Raw genomic sequence first — 25,997 nt, forward strand, 5'->3', positions numbered from 1 at the left:
TGGGGAGGTCTGCTGGAGCTGCTGTTTCCATCTCCAGCTCCAAGTGTAGACATGCCCGCAGAGGGTTGTAGAGGCAGTGCACTCAGCAGTTGTGTGGCTGGGAAGATAACCTCATTTTAGTGCCCCTTATTAAGGAGTACTGTTTTCAGGCTCTGAAGAGTCACTCCATTTCTGTTGTACTACAGCATAGTAGAAGTGTTATGGGTGCTTGAGGGTAGGAGGCAAATAGTGAGAGGTTTTCCTTACGGATTTTATAGGGATATGGAGGTCTCCCAAAGGGAAGATACAGTAGTATGAAAGATGTTTGTTTTTATTTGCCTGTACATTTCTCTTTATAACTATCTGATATGGAATTAGAACTTGATGTATAGCTCCAAAACGGACCATAACTATTTGTAATAAAATGTCAAGAGGTGGAGATGGGTGGAAGTTCAGGCTTTTGGCATTGATTGCAAATATCAATAACACGCAGATTTGCTTTCTTCAAGTACACTAATAAATAATGTATGTTGCTTGAACAACTAGCATTCCTTTGGACCATTGGACTATGAAAGTCTCCAGCAAGAACTTGCTTTGAAAGGCACAGTGTGGAAAAAAGTGTCACCTGAGTCAAACGAGGACATCTCCAGAACCATAGTGTATAGAATGGAAAGTCGGGGAGAGCAAAACTAAAGAAATGGGTTATAGTTTCATAAAGTTCGTCATTTTAAAAGCCCTCAGGCATCTCTAGATTAAACAACTTCAGTTGTTTTGTTTCCTTGATATTTTTGGTTTATATATAAACTTTTTTCTTTTAATATTGTGTAAATACTGTATATGCTATACCAAAAATAGAATATTGACATTTTAAAAAACTGTCAACCAGATTTCATGGTTCCTTAAAGTAAATTTACTTTAAACAGAAAAATCTAAATGTTTTAAAGAATAACTCCTTTGATATATTTGAGAATTTATACATTAATTAAAGGTGGACTTTATGGAGCTGTGAGAAGATTTTGTAATGTGTCCTCTTACTAGATCTGGAACACAGAGAAATGCAAATAGTATATCTAGAACATAAAGTAAAACAGTACACCAAAATAAAGTAAGATGATGAATCCCCAAATAGGTATGTCTGAAAGAGAAACAGTTTAAGTCTTGACATTATTAGCACCTGTATCTTTTGTTTCACACACACTTACAAAATCTATTTAGCATAAATAGATCCCTTTGATGCACCATGTTAGCAAATGTAAGCAAAGTAAATTACCAAATCATATTTTTTTTAATCAAATCATTTTAAATTAAGCATGTTAATATTCAGTTAATAGACGAGCAAGTAGCTTTGTAGCTTGCAAAGCTGCTCTAATTGCATAGTTAGCTAAGTTAGGCAGAGAAGGATTTCTTTCTCAAGTATTCTGAGTGGTCCTGTAGGAGCTGTCCTGCCAGCTATGACTCAAAGTCTGCCATACTAATAACACTCCACTCCACTTTTATTTTAAAGAATATAAGCAATCTTAGTTTTAGAGGGATAGGTGAAGAGAAAATATATTCAAAGTAAAAAAGAAAAATTGTTAATGATTATTAAAACTGCTTAAAAAGTAAGTCTTACTGAATATAAGTATTGGTTGTATACTAGCCGTAGTGGTCCCAGGATACGAGAGAGACAAGGCGGTGAAGTAATATCTTTTATTGGACCAACATCTGTTGGTGGAAAGAACCAGCTTTTGAGCTACATAGAGCTCTTTTTCTTCTGCCAGCCCTGCAGAGAGCTCTGTGAAGTTTGAAAGCTTGTTCTTTCCACCAACAGATGTTGGTCCAATAAAAGATAATACATCACCCACCTTGTCTTGCTCTGAATTAATTTTACCAGTTATAATATCATTTATCTCTATTATATATGTACTCACACACATACACATAATGTAGTTTTATAAGTTAATAGAAATAGTTTCCCCCCTCTCTTTTGTTTTTGTTTATCTACTTTGCACCTCTGTTTAGTCCTGCTCTAGTAACAAAATTTCTGCCTTTTACAGCAAATTATGAGCACGTTAGTATCGAATAATGCACTGTTCATACTGTGGAACAGTTTGATCTAGTATGAAACAGTCAGCATAAATCTTAGAAGTAGGTTTTGTCCAACAATTAAAATTAATCATGAGATTATTTAAAAAAAAATCACGATTAATTAGTTTTAATCGCATTAATAATAGAATCCCATTTATTTGACTATTTTTGGATATTTTCTACTTTTTCAAATATATTTATTTCAATTACAACACAGAATAGAGTGTACAGTGCTCGCTTTATATTTTATTACAAATTTTTGCACAGTAAAAAAGATAAAAAATAGTATTTTTCAATTCCCCCTCATACAAGTACTGCAGTGCAATTTCTTTATCATGAAAGTGCAACTTACAAAAGTAGAATTGTTTGTTACATAACTACACTCAAAAACAAAGCAATGTAAAACTTTAGAGCCTACAAGTCCACTCAGTCCTACTTCTCGTTCAGCCAATCGTTAAGACAGATAAGTTTGTTTATATTTACAAGAGATAATGTTGCCTGCTTCATATTTACATCGTCACTTGAAAGTGAGAACAGGTTTTCGCATGGCATTGTTGTAGCAAGCACTGCAAGATACTTATGTGCCAGATATGTTAAACATTCGTATGCCTCTTCATGCTTCATCAGCATGGAAGCATGTCTTCTGGAATGGTGGCCAAAGCATGAAGGGGGGTATAAGAGTGTTTAGCATAATTGAAATCAATATATTTGAAAATGTAGAAAAACATCCACAAATATTCATAATAAATTTAAATGGGTATAGCAATTATTTTTTAATTGAGTTAATTTGTTTTGAGTTAATCGCTTGAGTTAACTGCAATTAATTGACAGCGTTACTTAGAAGTAGTTCAGACTACGTAGGTAATATTATACAGGCAAGCCAGTATTTTCTGAAATTTAGAGGCCAAATGCATAGCCATTTTATATGTTTCTTATTGATGCTAATTTTTTTTTTGTAAAATTCTTCACTCCCTATATAGTTGACCCTGTTGCCTTTGTCTCTAGCTTATTATGCTTTGTTCCATGCCCCCTTCCACTTAACCACCATACAAAGGCCTAATTTATTGTTAATTCAGATGATATGTCCAATATCTTAAAAGATCAATCTCTTTTTAAGAGCTACTGGTATAGTATTTACATAAAGGTCTCAAACTACATATGTAATTTTCTTTTCGACAGAAAAGTATATAAATATATACACTAAGGCTATGTCTGTATTAAACAACACTCAGCGACATGTAGAGCACGTGCCCATGTAGGCCCCCTAGCATGGGTACAAGATAGTAGTGTAGCTGGTGAGTCATAGATTAGACTAGTAGAGGAAAGACTGGGTGAAGGGTATGGGTATGTATGTGAGTGCATACTCTACTTGCCCAAGCTGTGCCTCCCTGTCTACACTAATATTTTTAGCAGTGTAGGGTCCTGCTGCCTCCTTGATGTCAAAGCCTTTCCCCTCTGCAAGAAAAGACTCTCTCATTGGGGCAGACTGTGGCAGGGAGGAGGCTTGGGCAGTTCCCCGGTGTAGAGCCTTTCCACAGCATATGGAAAGGCTCTGCCAGCGCCCGGCTGCCGGAGCTTTCTTCTGCCACAAGGAAATACTTTAGCAGTGGGGAAGAGCTGAGACTTTCCCAGCTTTCCCTTTGCCAGAGCATTTTCCTCTCGGTAGTGAAAGGCTCTGGCAACAGGGAATTTCTGAAGCTTTTGCTGTCCCACTTCTGCCAGAGCCTGTCACTGAGATGTGTAGCTACACACCGCAGTGTGGGCATAGCCTACTTTTTACTGTGGCCTGTAGCTATATATGCTCTATACGCTGCTGGAAGTGGTGTGTAGTGTAGACGTACCCTGAATCATTAAAAGGAAGGGATAGACTGTAAAACAACTTGGGAATTTATAAAACAAGAAAATGTATAAAGCAAGATGTGCAGTGAATGGTGATGAGGAATCTTATCTTGACCATACCATTTAAGGATTGATTATAGCTAACAAGTACATGTCTCACAAAAATGTAGAAGTGCTATTTAAGATGTTATATAAACAAGTACTGTTGCAAGTTAATCCAAGTGATCTTGTAGCAATACATGATATTTTTTATAGTTGTGATTGGGGCTATTTGCATTTGAAGCATACAATTATAGAGTTGCTTAGGCAGACCTTTTCAGAAAATTAACATACAAAGGAATTTGAGATCCTAGTAAAATAATGCAGCAGGTACTGTTAATTGCACTTCAGAACAATGGCATAAATTACTGAATGAAAACTCAGCATATAATTTTATCCCAGTTGTTTTGCTTACATTGTTCCAGGGTTACAGTGAAGTAAGAGCAAGGGAAGGATAGTGGAGATCTTTAAATGTCCTTGAAATCAACAGTTTTACATGAATAAGAAAGTTAAGGTAAAACAGTAGTCACTGAGATACTGCAAGCAAAACTCTGCATGTGCACACCTCGGATGTGCTCAATTGCTGTATTTGATTAATTTGTATTGAACATTCAGAGGGATTGCAGGTTGGAGCCTCTGCTTCTGTGCCCCCCAGTGAAAAGAACTCATGTTGCTGAATTATTGTTTAAAATGAAGGTGTACCTGTATGGGACAGGGTTTACTTAATATAGCTCTCAATGCATTCTTTGCTGATTTCATGTTATTTGGAACTAATTTTAAAACTAGCTGAAGTTGGAGAAATTGTTTCTGCTGGATTCAGATCTTAAAATAGTAACCCACAAAGCTTTAAGCATTTAGGTATGTAAATTATACATGGAGTTTTGAGAAGAGGAGGCAAGTCATAGGTGGTAAATGTGACAGGATTCAAAAGTGATTAGACATTTATATGGATAACAAGAATGTCCAGAGTTGTTGTTTTTTGGTTTTTGTTAAAGTTTTGGAAGGGATATAAGCCAACCTCTAACTATTGTGGATAAGTTGGAAACTTTCCTTTGGGCCAGTTTATCCCATAACCTGCCCTCTCCACAATTTCTTGCTCCTCCTCAAAAGCTTCTGTTACTGGTGGCTATTGGTGATAGGTTACAAAACTAGTTGGATCATAGCCTGATTCACTATTGCAATTCCTTACATGTATGTTTTGTGAATAGGGTCCTAAAGAATGTTGTGGTACGGGCTAATTATTAAATGTTTTTATTGAAGATATTTCTGAGTACGTAAAGGATTTAGTATTCATCTGCGTTATGGCAATACCAGTTCTTGATATTCAAGCATCTGAGCTGTTTTGTTTTTCTTTTGTCAGCATCATTAACATTTCATTGGAAATGTAAATACTTTTGTAAACTTTATTTTAGCATTTGTGTTATACCTTTTGGCTCAGTTCTTTAAGTTACTTGTCTTTTCCATTTTTCTTTTGCATTGTATGTTGTTTATGTATGTTGTGTAATAAATTTACTTTAAGCCAATTTTATTGTATTTTTTTCTCAGTGAAGGATAACTTCCATTCAAGCACATTTTCTGAGACCAAAATAAGAGTGAACATATTCCAGAAACTTCATCCTGGTTTAAAATAGATATGGTGGATGATACAAGTTAGTTAAAATCGTAATTGAAAACACTTAAGAATCTCTCGACTACATTTTGTGAAATCATTCTTATTTTTTCTTTTTGTTAGAAATAGCATCTTAGAAGCTTGAAAATAATAAAAATATTTGTCATGGTTCTTTTCAACTTCCCACACTTTTCTAAAAAGGAAAAAGCTAATATTGTGTTTTTACTTTTGTTTATACAGCAGCATCATTGATATCATTCTAGAAGTACATGGCTCAGAACAGAATTTTAAGTTCAATATTTGGTCTGGTAAAATAATTGGGGAAGTAAGCATGTTGGTTTTGATAGCCAAACTAATAATTGTGGCTATCAATCATTTTTTTTTAAATTAGCAAAGTATAACTTCTGTTAAATCTTATTTATAATCTAGAAAACATTCCACACTTAGGGTTTCCAACTTTCTAATTGTACAAAACCCAATACTCTTGCCCCTTCCCCTTCCCCAAGGCCCCACCCCTTCTGAGGCCCCACTCTCTCCAACCCCTCTCCCTTAGTCGCTCACTCTCCTCCACCCTCACTCACTTTCACTGGACTGGGGCAGGGGGTTGATTGCGGGAGGGGATGAGGGCTCCAGCTGGGGGTGCGGGCTCTGGGGTAGGGCAAGAAATGAGGGGTTCAGGGTGTAGGAGGGGGCTCCGGGCTGGGGCAGGTGGTTGGGGTGTGGGCTCAGGGGTGGGGCTGGGGATGAGGGGTTTGGGGTTTAGGAGGGGGCTCTGGGCTGGGGCCAAGGGGTTTGGAGGGAGGGAGGAGGCTCAGGCTGGGGCAGGAGCTTGGGATGCGGGTGGAGGTTCAGAGTGCAGGCTCCAGGAGGGAGTTTGACTACTCAGGGTTTGGGTGTGAGTTCCGGAAGGGGGCTCGGGGTTGGGGCAGGAGGTTGGGGTGCAGGAGGGGGTTCCGACCTGGGGCAGAGGGTTGGGGCACAGTAGAGGGTTCGGGGTGTGGGCTCCGGCTGGGCAGTGCTTACCTCAGGTGGCTCCCAGTCAGCAGCGCAGCAGGACGACGGCAGGCTCCCTCCCTGCCCTGGCTCTGTACTGCTCTGAGACGTCCAGCATGTCTGGCCCCTAGGAGGAGGCATAGCCAGGTGGCTCTGCGTGGTGTGTGCTGCCTATGTCCGGAGGCACCGCCCCCCACAGCTCCCATTGGCTGTGGTTTCTGGCCAATGGGAGCTGTGGAGCCGGTATTGGAGGTGGGGGCAGCACACAGCACTTCCCTGATCACCCCTGCTCCTAGGGGCCACCGGGACATGCCAACCATTTCCAGGAGCTGCGCAGAGCCAGGGCAGGCAGAGAGCCCCGCTATGCCGCCAACCGGACTTTTAATGACCTGGTCAGCAGTACTATCCGGAGCTGCCAGGGTCCCTTTTCGACCGGGCCTTCCGGTCGAAAACTGGATGCCTGGCAACCCTATCCACACTGCATTTTAACACCTTAAAGGTAGGTTGATTTGGGGTTTAAACAGGTTGATAGTGATCGTTGCAGCTTTTTGGGGCAATAGCTGACTTTTGAATGAGCGCTATGGCTTTGGTATATTCTGCATGCTTTGTAACAAAATTACTGTTGATGTCAATGGAAGTGCACTTAGATAGAGTGCAGGATATTAAATAGAGATCCTTAATGTGGATGGTTCTGAAACAGGGTTTAGTTTTACTCCAAATGAATTTATATAGTGTAGTTATTTATAACATGCTTTGAAAAATATTTTTATAACACAGTGACTAGAACTGTGCCTGGCTTTTTAAAAATATAGACACAATAAATCTCTGATCAGAAGAGTTTAGTCTTCTTCAGTCAGCAAGATGAGGAAAGTTAAAGAAGGGGAATAGCTGTGGGGCAGAGTGAAGGAGTCTTACAAATACAGTAACTTACTTTAGAGGTTGTATGTGTCCCTTGTGTTTTGGATTGGTTTTATTAATGTGTGTCTTTTTATCTACTAAAGATAATTTTTGATGGGCGAAGGGGCTGGGTATTGTAAAGTGGAAGCTGGAAAAAGGGGACTCGTCAAAAAGCCAGTAGAGTGAAAACCATTAAATCACCCAAGTATTTACTCATCTGCACTGTAAAATATTATTGCTCACATTACTTCCGGTCTTGATACATGTCATTGATTAGTAATGCACAGTACTTCAGGTATGAGCTTTATCATTTAAAATTATAGTGTTCTGCCTACACCTCTACCTTGATATAACGCTGTCCTCGGGAGCCAAAAAATCTTACCGTGTTATAGGTGAAACCGCATTATATTGAACTTGCTTTGATCCACTGGAGTGCGCGGGCCCCCTCCCTTCCCCTCCGGAGCACTGCTTTACCTCATTATATCCGAATCCATGTTATGTCGGGTTGCGTTATATCGGGGTAGAGGTGTATTTCTAATCTGGAATGTTACCGTTTTTTTGTTTTTGTTTTTTTAATTTGGTTTCCATTGGGCAAAACAGTGCAAAGTTTTCAACGAAAGAATGACAAAAGTTGAATCCAGATTTAAAAATGTGAATGTTCATCAGAGAGAGCTGTTTTTTGTAATTGTACTTGAGTTTATTATTGGAAGGATTTAACATGCATAGTCAATTGTATTTTCAGTGCATATTTTGTCCTGTTGCTTTGTTTAGGGATCCAGATATCACATAGGACATTGCACTTTTATGCTAGTTTTTGGAATGGCAAGAGGCTGTTTAACTCTGTGGGCTTAGCAGTAGTAATTATGCTGTGCCTAAAGCTTGCTAGCTGCTTTGCAAAACAAAAAAGACATCTTTGCCCCAAGGGTCTTGTAAGTTATTTCATCTTTTATTGCCTTCAGAAGTGTTGATGAGGCTGGAAATCAGGTAGAAATCTGGTAAATTAAAGTCACCTTACAGTAACTGTAGCTCTTTGAAATGTGTTGTCTATACATATTTCACTTTTGGTGCACATGCATCATATGTGCATGAGATCAGATTGAGATATATATTTTTTAATAGCGGTGTCCCTGGGGCCATGCCCGTGCCCCTCCACACCTTCTTGGCTCCTATAGTAGAGGGGTAAGAAGGAGGCAGCCCATGCTCCGTTCCTTTGCCAATAAGAATCCTGAGATTGGGCTTCCAGTGAGTGGGAAGAGGAGGCTGGATGTAGAATTTGTGTGCACAATATGTTTTGAACTATAGTTACTGTAAAGGAATCATAATTTCTTTGAGTGATTGACCATACAGATTCCACTGTTTGTAATTAGCAAGCAGTCATCTGAAAGCTAGGAAGCAAGTGAACTAAGGCCTACTTGAAGAGTGCTTGTGGGACCGCCCAGCTGAAGCTTGCATCTAACCTATAGGCTTGCACCAGGGAATAATGGGAGATTAAATCATTTCTCTTGTAAAATGCCCACCCCTTGTGAGCACTTACAGTAAAACAAAAGAAGGTGCCTAGGGGAGGAGCTTCTACTATGGACTTGAGAGGGACGGGGAGGAGAGTAATTTTCCTGCAGCTCAAGAGCCCCTCTCTCTGGTGTGCTCTGCCTTAAATTCAGCACCAAAGGGAGCCTCGTGATGACTACCCAGAGCCAATCATAGCTGTGATTGGGTACCAGTCTGGCAATAGAATCTGTCAATGCCATATGGGGGTCACTGCCAAAGATGTGACCAGTGCTGAGGGTCATGGTACAGTGGTACACAGGAGCATCCTGGCTGAAGCCAGGGTGCTTGGTACTGATGTTAGGCAATGCCAAAGTGGCAGTGTGCTCCTTGTATTTGGATGTGACTATTGGTCCGAACTTTGACTTTGTTACTGAAGGTTTTGCATGGGACTCCATTTTAAGACTTGAAAGGAGCTCAGACTGGTGTTGAGGGTAATCTAAGCACTGGAGGGGCCTACTACTGAAGGTTTCTCGGAGGGTCTGCCCGGAACCGAGGCTGCCTGCATTGATCTCTCAAGGAGAAAGAGCTTCAGCTTTGCCTCCCTGCTCTTTTGTGCTCCTAGAGAAAGATTTACAGATGGAGCAGCATGCCGGCATGTGGCTCTGACCCTGGCACATAATAGGCATCCGGCATGGCTGTCACTGATTGGCATGACTGTATCACAGGATGGATGGATTAGAAAACCCAGTGACTTGGACTCTGCCATCTTGATACGTACCAGAGAAGAGGCTGTGATCAGTATCGGGAAAGGAATACAGGAAGAGAAGAAACGCTATTACTGTACTAAAATAAGAAAAAGGGTGTTTCGAATGCATTCGAGGAGTGGAATCTATAGACAGTATCATTTTAAAATCAGAAGTCTCAATTTTAGAATCGGCATTCCCTTCCTCAAATATATCTAGTCTCATGCTGAAGATACCGTCCCTGATCAATAGCAGTTAGTTAAAATACATTAACTGCTATGTGCAATGTTACATGAATAGGGGATTTATAATCTACAGATCATGAGCTTTTCAGGGCCAGGAGTATGTTCTATGTGTCCAGAAAGCACTAAGCATATTGTGGGGGCTATTGTAATCTAAATCTTCTTGATTTGTTAGAACCTAAATACAGATTGATTTATATTTTTCTAAGTCTAGATATCTCATACAAAATCACAATATCCTATTGTAACTTTCCATTTTTAGTTAAATGGAAACTTATTCCACTATTGCTAAAAATTTCACACTCCTTGATGCAAAAAAGTTTTACAGCTCATTTGAATCTTTTCAACCAAGAAGTCTATTTTTGCCTGGCCTGATCTGCACACAAAGTTGCACCATTTTAACGCTATCTATTTAAATTTTTAGTTAAACCTGTGCATCCTTGTGTGTGAATAAGGTCTTACGGAATTAATGGATACACTTTAAATTACAGGTTCAAACTAAACTGATATGAACCAGGTTTAAAAAACATAATTGTGTCAGTGCAGAATTTTGCATTGATTAACTAAGTTGGTTTTTTTTAACCAATTGTTAAACCAGTGCAACTTGTGTGTAGGAAGGCCCTAAAATAGATGTGTGGTATTAAATGGACCACACAGATTCATGGGAGGCAGAGATAATTGTGTGTGTGGGGAAATCCAGAGTTAAGAACTTTTAACACCTGAGCTGGTCAGGAAAAGGGATGAGGGGGGAGGAATTGCATAATTCTTTTTTTCACTTCAAAATTTTCAAAATCTACTTAACATAGAGAAATTTACCTAGAATTAGCAACAAACTGTCACTCCCATCAGTCACAACTGTAGATGATTATGAAGTTATTTTGTAGGATAGTATAAAAGCTATTGGCCAGCAGTACTAGATGTATCACTAGTTAGCGTTTCTGGTTCGAGCCAAACTTTGAGAATTAAGTGAGAGTGCTGTTGGCAACACTAAATTAGAAGTTCAGTTTGGTGGTATCCTGCTGACAGTTCCTTTCTGTTGCTTGCTTTGCAGTTACCTTTATAAAATGGAAAAGAGAGTCAAGTCATTGACATGAATGTGAGCATTTGGGCCCTTCTGTATAATTAACAGCTAGTCTTTTTATTATTATGAGCTTTGAAATAATTGTTTTTCATGCAGGTGGAGAAAAACTTGTTGGTTCTACGGTAATAGTGTCTGCTTTTTTAAGGTTTTTCTCCTCTTTTCTGTTCTTGAGCTACGTGATACCAAGTATTCAAGAATATAGTGTTTCCCCGTATCTTCATTACCTTTAAACTTCGTTCTGTGGTATTCTCTTCAACCTTCTTCTAATCCCCTTCTCTGATCATCTACAGCAAGTTTCTCAAGCTATAAACAGTGCCACCTGTAAATTGTGAGGTGTTTTCCAATACTTCCTCTGTGAAGACCAGGCTATATATTAACTTTATTTACCTGGTTTTCCTCAATCTAGGAAGGTAAGCGATTCCTACACGTAAATGTTAAGATACCACCATTCAGTCTCCCTTAGGTGAATTGAACTGTGTTAAAGCTTACCAGTTTGACACCCTGCATACTACTGAGATCTGAATTTCCTGCGTTTTTCTTAGGCTATTTGGCTCCCAGAGTTCAGTAGAGTCACTTGGAATTGATTCACTTTTTGTTGTATTTGTTAGAATTTTCATAAAGTGGCGGAAGTGACCTTGTAAGTCATCTAGCACTTTTTCTGCACATTGAAATCTTATATTTCTCATACACCAGTAATTGACAAGAGACGGCTTTATTTTTCTCTTCCTGGATGTAGATTTATAGTTATGTATAAGTCTTTAACAGTTAAAATTATTAGTGGTACCCCAGGTAAACCGTGTGCACTTTGTATGCAAGCATTCACCTGGCTTTCCATCTTTATACAATATATTTTCTTAGTTCAGGTAAGTCAACCTGTTAAGCAGGATGTTCTCATACTTTGCCTTGCAAGGCACCAAAGGGTCACACGTCATTTGCATTAAATATAGCAGTCTGGAGACATGGCATATGGCCAAACATATGGAACTCCGGCAGTCTGGCCTGTTGGTTCAAGATGGAGCATTGCAGGCTGAGATCTGTTGCCTCTAAAAGTTGCACTTCTGAGTTGAGGGCCGCCTTTAACCACCATTGCACTGAAGCATGATTTCTTTCCTGAAAATAATTTGTTGTATTTCCATTTGACCCTCAATTGGATTTCTGAAAAATTTTGGAGAGATGTTATTGCGAATAAAATGGCATGATCTTTTTTTAAAATGAGATTTTCTATTAAAATAGTTGGGTGGTGAATGAAAATATCAGCTGGAAATGTATGTGCCTCTGATCTGGAAATACGTTACTTGATAAGGGAAAGATTAGGTCAAGGACCACTTGGAAGCCCTCGTGATTTGAGTAATTATTAACAAAACAATGTGAGCTAAGAACATGGGTCTGAGCAATTAGAAGAGGTAATCGTGCTTGCTTCCTGTTGATGAGATTAGCTAGTCAAAACATTTTCCTTGAAGTAGTAGACAACTTTTGTTCTACAGTTACTCAGACAGCGTTAAAAGTATTTCTTTTAGGTCTTTTAACCACTCGTAGATTTGGTTTCGGTTAAAATATGTAGAACATATTGGCCTGCTTTTCTGTATCAATTCATTAATGTGCATGGTCAGCATATGAGCATAAATTCTGTATGGCAGTTGACAATGTCTCTTTCTGCTTGTCAGTATTTCTGTTTTTAAGAACTTATTTTTCAAAAGATTAGAACTTGCCTAACTGAACCCGTAAGTGTTTAAGGATGACATTTACTATTCTCTGAGTGAGATACATTATTTAATTTAAAATCAATAGGTTTAATATTTCTAAGTTTGGTAGAGAAGTGCAAAATCAAATTTTTTACTAGTTTCATGTGTACTATTTACGTTTCTAGACTTAAACAAAAACTTAAGCTCTTGTTTGAGTGTTTGTCTATCTGTGTTCCACTCTTTGTGCTCATGTGCCTGAGTTCACATTTTTTTGGCAGTGTCTGCTGGGCCACACCTGCACCCCAGGTTCCCTTGTATGACCCACATAAGGGCATAAAGGGTGGGGCAACCTCAACTGTACTTCAGTTCCTTCTTACTGCCTCTGGCTGAGTCAGAAACTTAGCAGTATCCGAGTCTCTCTCTCACTGTGGTATTAATCCTTTTGTAGTGAGAAAAAATAGGGTTTTTTTATCCCCCCCTTTTTGAAAAAAAAAAAAACCCAACCCTCCCCCCCCCCCCCCCATGATTTCTCTGGTAAGACTTCTGTGGCACTGGGTCCAGCCCTTACAGCAGAGCTGAAGTCTCCTGGATTTAAGAACTGCTCATCTGGTGATGCAGAGATGTGATGGTCATAAGAGGTGTACCTATTGTGCCTTGGAGAGGAGCATATTGCTGACAAATGTGCCACTTACAAGTTGTTCCCTAGGAGAGTTTTAGGGAAGATTGTCTTGCCTTTTGTGTTCTCTTTGTTGGGGATATCTATGGGCCCCTCTGCAGAATCTCAAGTGTCAGAGGCTGAAAAGCTTGAGCAAACCTTTTCAAAAAGTGTCCCTGTGAACTTGGGATCTGCTCACAGCTCAGGGACTTAAGTCTAGAAGAGGCCATCCTTTAAGACCAGTAAAACATCTGTGGTCCAGGGGAGGAAGGACCACTTCTCCAGCAAGGGGTGCAGATCTGTCTCCCTCGCTGGTTCCTAACCAACAAACACAAAAAAAGGCAGAGATCCCCTTGGTCTGCCTCTTTTAAGGGTAATTCAGGGTCCAAGATGGCTCCAACTGGCATCCTGTCAAGCACTGGTAGGGTGACCAGACAGCAAGTGTGAAAAATCAGGACAGGGGGTGGGGAGGGTGGGGTAATAGAAGCCTATATAAGAAAAAGACCCCAAAATCGTGACTGTCCCTATAAAATCGGAACATCTGGTCACCCTAAGCACTGATCACTGTGCCCCTATATGGACTGATTCTGAGCTTCAAGTATTGCCTGGTACCAGTCTTTCAGCACTGAGGTTCTTGGTACCAACAACACTGATACCCAACACTTTTGATAGCTTCCGCCTGCCTGTCTGCCATACAGCCTTTTTCAGTGCTGACAGCTTTTATAGTACTGCGCCATCTGACTGTCTCAGCGCAACGTGAATCACCACTCCTTTCAACTACGGTGAAGATAACCTCTTCAGTTCTGGTCAGTACCCCCAGTTTTACCTCTGACTCCAATTAAGACTGCTCCACCTCTGGAAGAGGAAGTCTTTCTCCTCTTCCCTCTTGGAGCGTAGCAAAGAGGCATCCCCGAAACACTCTCGAAGTCCTGATCATTTTGATTCTTTGTGACTGGAGAGGGAATCTAGGGTGGAGGGGGGGCGGGATCGATCCAAGATCCGCAACTTCAGCTACGCTATGTAGCTGAAGTCGAAGTATCTTGGATCGAATTACCTGGGGTCCAGACGGCGCGGGATCGACGGCTGCAGTTCCCCCGTCGACTGTGCTACCACCGCTCGCTCTGGTGGAGTTCCAGAGTCGACGGTGAGCGCGTTCGGGGATCGATATATCATGTCTTAACGAGACGTGATATATTGATCCCGGATAAATCGATTGCTACCCGCCGATACGGCAGGTAGTGAAGATGTACCCTAGGGCACACTGTTGTTACTCTAGAATTAAGAGTTCCAAAAGAGAGCACTCCCCAGGGCCCCCTGCCTCATACCCCTACTATCAGCCTTGTCGCTATTGGCCACCATGAGGCTTGCAGCCAGCCAGAATGCCAGTTTCTGCAGCCCCTCCTAGGGTTAGGACTCCTCCTTCCACAAGACAGCAGGAATTGCTCAAAGACCAATTCCCCCTGAACAGCTGCAGGAACAGACTGCGCAGAAGAGGATCTGCAGGCTGGTGAACAGATCATACCAGCACCCATTCCCTCTTCTTCACCTGTTGAGACAGTGGTGGTACCCTTGTCATCGAGCACAAGCCTGATTATAAAACATTGCAAGATTTATTATGCCTTATGTTAGACACGCTCAAAATTTCTGGTGACTCCTGGGCAGCTTACATACATCTTTGCTTGGATTGCGATGCCAATAAACAAGGGCCTTATGGGACAAGCCAAACTCCTCAAGTAGACACAGGTTAATCGGTGATATCAAGTCTCGATGTTAGTATTTGAACATTTCTGCATACACACTCTGTTCCAGGTTGCTAGTAGGGGCTGTGGTCCATAAGATGACTAGACAACTGGGATCACCAAAATTCATGTTCAGAGAAGCAGCCTAAGAGACTTGACCTTATTTGGCTGCAAAAATTATTCTCCTGTAGTCTATGTGAATTTAAACACTCTTTAAAAAAATATTTTTTAAAAGAGAACCAGTTTATTAATGTTTGAACATATAGCCCCTATGCTGAAATTGAGTTCTTTTAGAACTGGTGTAGAGACCTGAATCGGGCATTAATGAGAGTCTGTCCCCATTTTTAGACTGGAAAGAGGAGTCAGTCACTTACCCAAGCAGTGATTCAGTGGCTGAATGAGCTAAAACTGAATTCTCTTGACTCCTAATCCTGCCCTTGAGCCATAGCTAATTTGTATAGGGTTTTTTGTTTTTTTTTTGCTGGCTCAAAATTATTTATTTTTGGCTCATTGAAGTGCGTGCTCCTGCCGTCTGCCTTCCTGGCACTATTTAAGCATTTTAAAACCTAATCAGGAAATCTGGCCTTCTCCAATTTTGAAACTCCTGACTTTAAGCATTGTAAAATCTGCATCTTCTGACACATTAGGGAAATCTTTTTGTAGAACTTTTCTCTAAGATGGTTGAGAGTTTTTATGGATGGCAGGGATGTACTTGTTAAAGCAGCTTTTTAAAACCTGTTTAGGTACTTACCTTGTCTTGAATAGATTTAAAAGAATGTTTACTTCATTGTCCCTCAAGGACAGTGGTCCCCAAACTTTTTTGGTTGTGCCCCCCCCTTTTTACCCAGCCTGCACCCCTCTGGGAGTCAGTGCTGGGAGCCGCTGGGTGGGCCAGAGCTGTGGCCAGGGCCATAGCCAGGAACGGAGCTATGGCCTGGGCTGCCGCCAGGGTTGGGAGGGAGGCTGCGGCTGGAGGCGGGGCTGGGTGGTGCCTCCTCCCTGCCCTCTGTGGGGGATGGCCCGGGCCCCTCTATGCCCCCCAAATGTTCGTCTGCACCAGGGCCGGCTCTCGGTTTTTTTCCACCCCAACCAAAAAAAAAAAGAATGCCACCCCTGAAATTGTGCCGCCCCAAGCATGTGCTTGGTTTGCTGGTGCCTAGAGCTGGTCCTGCTCTGCACCCTCGTAGGGGGCCGTGCCTCACAGTTTGGGGACCACTGCTCTAGGACCAGAGGCAGCTATTACGAGGGGTACATTTTGTTCCAGCTCCAACCTGCTTCATAGCTTCTCCAGGTTTTGGGTTGCGGGGGAATGGCCACTCCTCATGTTCTTGTTTTCTGGCTCCCACACCTTTATTTATATTTTAAAAATTAAAATAAAATGAAAACACTGCTCGGATAAACTCTACCCTCCGGGACGGAGACAAGGTGTGGCCAGACACTGCCAAAAGAATGTGAACTCAGGGTACATATAAGATTTTTTTATAGACTTTTGGTGAAAGCATAGTACGTCTTATTAAAGCTTGTCTGCAAGTAGGCTGTGTCTGGAGAAGATTCTCCCCAAAATTAGTTTAAAATTTACACTGAAAATTGTAATCCTACCCAGACGACGGTTCCCAATGCTAATATATGTAGTGGACTATAGAGGCACATTCCAATGCAATATACATGATGTAAAACTATCTCCATTTTGAAAATAACTTGGTACTATCCTATGTTGGAGGCTGAATGTTCTGTAGACTTTATTCCCCTTTCTGGTGGCATATCTGATTTTTTTTTGTCCTTTTCTGAATATTTTATCAATCCAAATTTCTAGATCTAAGACAAGAAAGTAAAAAAACTAGAATCTGATTACTTGTAATTCAAAGACATTTTCTGTACTATGACTCTAAAACTTTAGGCTCTGGAAACATTTCACTGATAGATTATATTCAGATTTATAATAATCAGAAGGTTAGGCCAAAACTTTCAGAAATAGGAAGCTAACATTAGGCTCCTAAATCCATATTCAGTTTTGGGTTTAGAACTTCAACTTATTTTTTTCTGTTTCAGTATAGATCACTGCACCTGTTCTAGGTCTGACATCAGCATATTCTGGGATTTAGAATGTGCGCACTGCTAAAGTATCACTTTTAAACATGGTACATTTTATTTTATTTTTTTCAAAACAGGGTAACAGGTGATTGTTAACTTGGGTGATTTTGTTTTTCTGTATGTTAATTAAATGTCTTTTCATAGGGATTAATTTTTATTTTTAAAATAAAAGTAAAAGCAATGTGATTTAGATCTTGCTTCATTTGGAATTTTTGATACTTTGTATTGAGACAGTCCCCTCTCCGGGGCTGATTTGAACTTTCTTCAGCAGCAATTTGACCACTTCCACAGACCATCTATTAAACAGATCCCACTGAGAGCCAAGAAGGTAGGGAGACCGTGTCGTAGTAAACCTCTCCCCTCAGTGTGAACATTAGTGAACCTGGATTACACACTCAGCTTCAACAGCTCAGAATCTATTTTTTGAGTTTGAGTTAATCCAGCTCAGAGCTGGATTAATGGTGGCATATCCTGTTAACAATAGGTGTAAAAGCTCAGGAAGTTCAACAGCTGTTACAACATTCCTGTCTTGGAAACTTGCCCTTAATACAAAGTATTGATGCGCACACACGGTCATTTGGCAGCCTGTGCACTTGCAGGTTGTTTAGTATGTCAATTTGATTATGGCACATCTGCCAAGCAAAAATGACTTTCAACAGGCCGGGTAATGAGCCAAGAGTAAGAGCACAGAAGAGAGATCACTTAGTGCTTTGCCATAGTCAGACAATAAACAGAAGCAGAATGTGGCGTCTCTACCCCGACCTGCAGCCTTGAAATAACTTTTAGCAGACCTTTAACATGAATGTGTGGAGTTGCAGTGGCAATGTCAGCCTCCAAAAGCCCACCACTGTTGTTCCAAATGCTGCAAGAAGACAGATGTGACCATTTAACTAGGCTGCTACTTTATTAATATCTCTGGGAAGCTGTCCCTCAATAACTCATTCAGTGCAGGTCATCCTTCCTTCTGTAGTGTCTGCTATCTGGGGGAGGGTTGCTGTCAGCCCTCCAGCCTGACTTTTAACCCAGCCCCAGCACCATTGCTGGGACCCCGTTCCACTCCCCTTGTATCAGGGATGAAAGTATGGGGGAATGGGGTTGGCCACTTGCTGTGCTACCTGACATTAGGAGCTCCAACTACTTTCCTCACCTTCTGTAGGGGATGCTGTCTCCTTATCCTGCGCGCAGTTCAGTTTATCAAGGAACTTGGGCCCCCTTTTGAAAAAGTAGCTTCACTGGATACTTGCCAAGTTGCAACAACATGAATTTTACAGCCACCGACTCTCTGGGCTGCTGAGAAGAAGGTTGAAAAATCCCTCTTTGTCCAGGCCAATTTAGCAGTGTGAGGAAAATTTCCTTCCCAGCCCTGAAAAGTGACAAGCATGATACTGGCAGGCCCAAAGCCCCATCCTGTTCTAATCCCACAAGGTGAGAGCTGTGGTTCCTGGGTACAGAAGAGCCTCCTGACTTAAATCTTCCCCTTGGGTGCATGGGAGCTAGTGTGCTTTGGCGGCACCCTTCAATCACCTTTTCCCTTGCTACTCTTCCCCCGCTCAAGCTCACAAGGAAACTGAACTCCCACAAGGATGGGGGACCGAAGGAACCCCAGAGCTATTTCCCCCCACTGGTCCAGAGAAAGCCTTCCCATTTCTGAGGCTTAGGTAGCAAGCATTCTTTTAGAACATGTTCCATCAGATCCTTAATATGTCATCTGTGTAATCAGCATGGGAGGGGGTATGTTCCATCCACAAAGGTTCAGGGCCTATAGCCATGAGCAAGAAAATTGAAATTATTGCAGTTCTTTACTCTGTTATACTTGAAGGCTGGCTAGTAAATGAATTACATTTACATTACATTGAAGTTCAGACACTGTCAAGATGCTGAGTGACAGGCACATTCAAAGAACATTTGCTTTTTCTGTAACTTTTTGAACATCCTGAAAAAATTGTAACCACTGAGATTTTTTTTCAAATGGTAATGCAGAGAAACTTTGGAGAGAACAGATCTGCTACCCTAATGTGATGCCATCAGCATGTTGCCTGATCTGTTGGTTAGGTATTATTTGTTTCCAATGTGACACTCTGTGGGTTGGCAGGGTTCATTTGCCGCAAGATCAGCCACAGTATTACAGTTAGTTTGAGAGTGAGGATCCCAGTGCATGCAGGAAAGACACTTTCTCTTAGGGAAGACCTTTGAATTTGCAATAGTTTTTATTAGTACAATCAGCAGTATTACAAACACTACAAAGTAGATGAGGTAGTACAAGCATCCAGAACTACTACGTTGAGTGGTGACCCAATAGGTGCTCCACTCTAGATGTCTCTGTCCCTGCACCTAGGATCGGAGATTTTTGGTAGCAGTGCCTGTTTGGGCTGCATATGTGCCCTCCCTGACTCGTGCCGTACTCTGCCATTATATAGTGCTGTGCGGCCAAACAGAAGAGATCCCCAGCATGGTCAGTGATTTCAGTACCGACCAGCGCACGGCTGATTACCTTTAAGGCAGTTGGATCCTCTGGTACTGTTGCTGCCGTTAAGCGGAATGACTCTGAGGGCAGTCACTGTTGGGAGAAAGGAGCGGAAGAGAGAGGCCCAGCCTCCTCCTAAGATAGCACCAACAGAACTGCTCAGACATGCGGTACCAAGTAGATCGGCTCTGCAAACAATTACAGTGCCGCCTGCTGGACACTCAACGGAGCACAGAGTGGCCACGGCACCGAACAACCACTTTAACTGTAGCAGCACCGACACCATTTACTGCCACGGTACCGATAGCCATTACGGTATTACAGGTATTTAGGTGTCCAAAGGACTTACTAGTATCGGAGATGCCCAAGTCTCCGCTTCTGGGTACTGATGTGTCTGCGGTACGCATCTCATCCCTGGACGTGCACTCTACTCCACCGCCCAGGAAGACATTTATTTGGTGTCAGCACAGGGCTCCACATCACAACAGGGAGCTATCAGAACTGACCCCTATATTCAGATAAGCTACCACCACACCAGACGTGACCCACAGGGTTGATATGGATACCCATGGATGTCTCACCTATGCACTTTCCATCACAACGGCCTTATTGGGACCCATGGACTGCATACGGCAGCAGTTTTCCAGACCCTCCAGCACCCACAAAGAGAGAATGAGGCATTCCCCATCAGCCTTGATAGCCACCCTCCCGATCCTCAAGAGGGAACCTTTGAGGAACAGGAGAAGAGACTAAAAAAAGAAGCTACTCCTGCAACCAATATTTCTTCATCTTCTCCTGACGAAGCTGTCCTTCTCCCGCGCTCTCCCCCCAGTAGCAGCAGATGATTTCAAGCATTTTCAGGAGCTCTTCAAAGAGAAAAGTGGATTCTCTACAAATCCCCCTTGAAGAGGTTAAAGAATTTCAGCATGAATTTCAGCATAAATTGCTTGCTATCCTCCAGACATCAGCATCAGCGAAAATTGCACTTCTCATTAATGAGGCACTGATGGACCCAGCTAAAGCTATCTGGCAGACACCGACCATAATCCCCCACACTTGCAAGAGGGCAGACAAAAAGTATTATGTACCCTCTAAAGGCATGGATTTTTTTATTTTTTCATCCTACACTGAATTAATTGGTTTTCGACGCTGTGAATGAACGTGGCAGACAGCACCACACTAAAATGACTCCATATGATAAAGCCTAGAAGCTTTTAGATTTATTTGAACACAAAGCATACTCATCAGCAACACTGTAGTTTAGAATTGACAGCTATGAAGCCCTTATGGCAGTCATACTTATTGTTCAAAATTGAGTGAGTTTATTCATTATATTCCAGCTGATAAGAGAACAATTTCAAGCAATCATGGCTGAGGTCAGATCTCGGTAAGGACTGCATTACAAGCTTCCTTGGATACGGCTAACACAGCTAGTGGCTCTTTATCGACAGCAGTGGTCATGCTTGTGGCTTCATCTTTTAGGGTTCTCGAGGGAGGTTCAAGCCACAGTGGAGGATCTCTTCTTTGAAGGGTCAAAGTTAGTTGCAAACAGGAAAGACGAATCCCTCCACTCCGTTAAAGATTTGAGGGCAACTCTATGGTCTCTAGGTATTTACACCCCTATATAAAAGAGAAGATCTGGTAAATACCACCACACTGCACAGAGACTGAGACAGACTCCATTTCTCCCTTCTCAAAGACACTATGAGAAAGACAGAGGGCTCCAAAACATAGACCTCCCCATCACAAATATCAACATCCCAGCCATCTACATCAAAGCAACAATTTTTGAGATTTTGGCCAAGTTACCACTCCTAAAGTCATTTGCTGCAACAACCTAAATGTTTCCATCAGTTTGGCAACAGCCTTACCCTCTTCTCTCAAATGTGGAAGAATATCACCATAGACAAGTGGGTCTTAGAAATTATCACCAATTTATACTCAATCCACTTTACCACCCTCCCTCTTCAGGGACCTCTCTCGTGAGCACCTTTTACACAAGGAAATGAACCAGCTCTTACAACTAGGTGCAGTAGAACTAGTTTCGATCCAACACAAAGGGAAGGGTTTCTATTCCAAGTATTTTCTGATACAGAAAAAGAATGGTGGATGGAGACCCATTCTAGACCCAAGGGCACTCAACAAGTTCGTGAAAGTACAACAGTTCAAGATGGTTACTTTGGCAGCAATAATCCCATCACTGGACCAGGGGGATTGGTTCTCAGCCCTCTATCTCCAAGACGCCTATTTTCATATTAACGTTCATCGATCACACAGGAGATTCCGCAGGTTCACCCTGGGGCAGGTGTTATGCTCATACAAAGCACACGGGATCTTTATAGAGGAAGGTAAATACACAGTGTTTATTGAGAATACCACAGTTAGCATATGCTTTTTACACACACACACACACACACACACACACACACACACACACACACACACACACACACACACACACACACTCTCTCTCTCTCTCTCTCTCTCTCTCTCTCTCTCTCTCTCTCTCTCTCTCTCCTGCAGTGATGTTTATAGTTACCAGTCCAGAGTCTGGATCAATCTAGTGGCCAGCCAGATTGGTCGCAGAGGGGAGCGGGGTTCTATCGGTCGCGATCCGATGCTCCTGGAGTGTAGCAAGACGAACCCAAAGTCCTATGGCAAAGCACCCTGTTCTTATAGGATTTCTTCTCTGTTGAAGCCTATGGATTCTTCTGTGTCACTTTGTGACCAGTTACTTCTTAATTGGTGTAAACATTCCAATACACCTCCGAGAGGGTCATCCTGTCCTTTCTTCCGATTTAATCAATTGTCTTTAGGGGTGCCAGCCTTTACCTCAGGGTCGTCAATCTGCCCTTCCTTATGGATGCGTGTTGATGATTCTTTGATGTCCTTTAAGTTTCTTCACTCCTTCCTTGACTCTGGCTATAACAATGGCCTCCACACCTTATTTTTTTCTAATGCATACATTCCTCATTCACACAAACAGATTGAGAATACAAACAGTAGTATTTTATATTGAGCAAAAGGGCATTGCAACTTAAACCTTGCTAAGTTTTACAATCAATAACCAAGCCAATTTACATTGAGACCCAGGCCTTCAATGTTCCTCTAAGCTACTTAACATAGACACAATAGAGAATCCTGTCTCTTACTTCCTAATTTGTAATACATATAGGAAACCATAGTAGCTTTATAACTTATTCTAAAACAAAAGGATGACCATAATTAGTCATAAGGATTGTTCTTGTCTGTCATTCCTTTCTGCTATTCAAAAAGGGTGGCTGACAGGATGAAATCAAATCATACATTAATTCTCATAGTACATTATAAAATCCAGCTCCGACACAGGATCAATTCCAATATAAAGTGCTCCTATTCGGCCTGTCATCTGCACCCAGGGTGTTCTCCAAGGTCCTCGTTGTGGTAGCGGCACACATCATAATTCTTTGTTTTTGGAAATTTCCGTATTTGGATGATTGTTTGCTCAAAGCTCCTTCTCTAGACAAGGCATTAATAGCCACACAATAGGCCATGGACTTTTTCTTACAAATAGGTCTATAAATAAATACTCAGAAATCAGCATTGACACCAGTGCAACAGCTGTAGTTCATAGGAGCCTATCTTGAGGTAGTGAAGGCCAAAGCCTTCCTTCCAGTGCACAAATTCAGCACCTTAGTTAGCTTGGTCTCAACAGTTCAGACCAGTCCACAGATATCAGCCAAAACCTGCCTACAACTACTGGAGCACCTTTGTCATAACACATGCCAGACTCCACATGCATTGTCTCCAGGAGTGGCTCAAAAACTGCCCAACAGACCCAATTTAAACAAGCTTATCTCAATGCCCTCTACAGACAAAAACTCACTCAACTGGTGGACGGATCCCCACAATGTGTGCCAGAGTTCCCTTCATCCAACCACCTCTTTCACTAATACTGATTACAAATGCATCCTTATTAAGATGGGGAGCCCACTGCAAAGGGGACCACTTGCCCTGCACTGTGTACTCAGAGTCAACATTGCACATCAACCTGCTAGAGCTCAGAGCAGTAAGAAATGCCTGCTCACGCTTTTTACCAATAATCAAGAACAAACACCCAAAGATAATGACAGACAACATCACTTGCATGTTTTACATAAACCGTGAAGGGGGAGAAAGACCACCTTCCATTGTGCTGAAGCAGTGAAATTATGGAATTGGTGTGTCCAGCACAGGATCCACATCTCAGTTGCTTACCTGCCAGGACTTCAGAACATCACAGCAGACACACTCACCAGGAAGTTCTCCCAAGAACACAAGTGTGAAATAGATACCACCATCCTATACAGAATAGTCACACCTAGGGGACTCCTGCGAATATACCTCTTTGCCACAGCCGAGAACAGCAAATGCCCACAATTCTGCTCAAGAGCAGGTTGGGTCGTTGATCTCCTGTGGATGCCGTACTTCTCAAGTGGAACAGACATCTCTTACATGTATTTCCTCCAATACAATTAATACCTAAAGTAATACACAAAATAAAGGAAGAAAAGGTCAGAGTTATTTTGATAGCTCCGGCATGGCTGAGACAGACAGAGTTCCCTTACCTTTTACAGATGACCCTCCAATCGCTCTTCACTCCATTTCACATCTCCTTTCTCAGGATGTGGGCCAGATCCACCATCTGAATCTGGGAATTCTCTGCCTGAAAGTGTGGCTCCTAGATAGAGGACACAATAAAGTTCTGTTAAGTATCAGGAAAACAACCACTCATCACACACACATTCAGAAATGGAAGAAATTCCAAATATGGTGTTACACTAGACAAGTTACCACTATATTCTCTCTTTTGTCGCTGGTGCTAGAAGACTATATCCTGGAACTAAAAAAAAATCAGGACTATTGTTAAATTCACTGAGAATACATCTCTCAGCCATTACAACCTTCCAACACCAAATAGAAGGACACTCAGTATTTGTTTATCCCACAACAAAAAGATATTTCTTAAAGGTATTCAGAACCTTTATCTTCAAATTCGAGATCCCACCGGACCTTAATTTAGTTTTATGCTGCCTCATAGGTCCCCCCCTTTGAACCTATGGCCATTTGCTCACTCCTACACCGCTCTATGTAAACTGCATTTCTAGTGGCCATCATGTCCACCCCTAGAGTGGGGGAGAGAGGGGCTCTCACGGCATACCCTCTCTTTACCATTTTCTTCAAGGATAAGGTCACTTTTCAGCCGCACTCAAAGTTCCTACCTCAAGTGCCTTCATCCTTCGATTTGACTCAACCTATCTACCTCCTATCGTTCTTCCCCAATCCTCACAGGGATGAAGGAGGCAATATTTCATATACTGGATGTCCGGAGAGCATAAGCCTTCTATTTAGAAAGAACCAAGCCTTTCAGAAAATTTCCAAGACCGTTCCTTTCCATAGCAGATAGATTTAAAGGAGCCTCGATATCTAAGCAAAATTTCTTGAAATGGATATCTGATGACATCAACTATTACTATCGTAAGCACGGCTTGCAACCCCTGTCAAGTACTCAAACGCACTCTACAAGATTGCATTTCACCTCCATAGCTTTCTTGAACGATGTTCTGATCACAGCAGCGATCTGGGTGTCTGTTCACCCATTTACAGATCATTATGCTATCACTCATGACTCTGCATCTGATGCACTATTTGAATTGACTGTTTCATCATCATTGAGAAATCCAACAGGGGCACTGCTTTACAGTCACTTAGAGTGGCGCACGCATATGGATGCTACTCGAAGAAGAAGAGGAGGTTATTCAGCTTGTGCAGTATTCTTTTGAGATGTGTCCCCCTATGGGTGCTCCACTACCTGTCCTCCTTCCCTCTACTTCTGAGTTCTTATATATAGACTCTGGTAGAGAAGGAATTGAGGGCAGTTTGGCCGCACAGTACTGTACAATAGCCAAGTACAGCGTGAGACGGGGATAATGCATGTGCAGCCCAAATGGGCACTGCTACCAAAAATCTCTGGTCCTAGGGGCAGGGACACGGACACACCTAGAATGGAGCACCCATGGTGGGGAGGGAGACACAGCTCGAAGAACCTCGGTTACTTCACAAGGCGAGTAACTTCCTTTTCCATGCTCACACTATCCTTTGCTGGGGGAGCACTGTAGTAGGTAAGATGACCCAAGAGTGGCCCTTGGCCTGACTGGTTCCAGGAAATCTCTCAGGAGTACCTGGGCTGGGATGCCATCTTTTATCATAGATCACACTAAATGTACTATGCTTAATGCATATTCAGTAGGTATTTCAACCACTTTACCTTATCTGTATTTCCTAACCTTACTAATATTGGGGTGCCCTTCTCCCATAGGTTACTAGGGCTTTTGCTTCAAGTTTATTAGCATATACATCATTTAGTTACCATG

General features: G+C 41.8%; 1 protein-coding gene across 4 annotated transcripts in view; it reads left to right on the forward strand.

The window, feature by feature from the left end:
* GLS (glutaminase) overlaps positions 1 to 25,997 on the forward strand; it is a 105,117-nt gene that overhangs the window by 64,616 nt on the left and 14,504 nt on the right. The window contains exon 15 of one of the 4 annotated variants that reach the window (XM_024109557.3): positions 526 to 5,447. The exons of the other annotated variants lie outside the window; for them this stretch is intronic. Coding sequence (XP_023965325.2) covers positions 526 to 672 — 147 coding nt within the window. The 3' untranslated portion in view covers positions 673 to 5,447. Of the gene's footprint in view, positions 1 to 525; positions 5,448 to 25,997 lie in introns of those variants that run through there. 4 annotated transcript variants of the gene reach the window in all.

Source organism: Chrysemys picta, chromosome 11 (assembly GCF_011386835.1).
Source record: "Chrysemys picta bellii isolate R12L10 chromosome 11, ASM1138683v2, whole genome shotgun sequence".
Classification (NCBI taxonomy): Eukaryota; Metazoa; Chordata; order Testudines; family Emydidae; genus Chrysemys; species Chrysemys picta.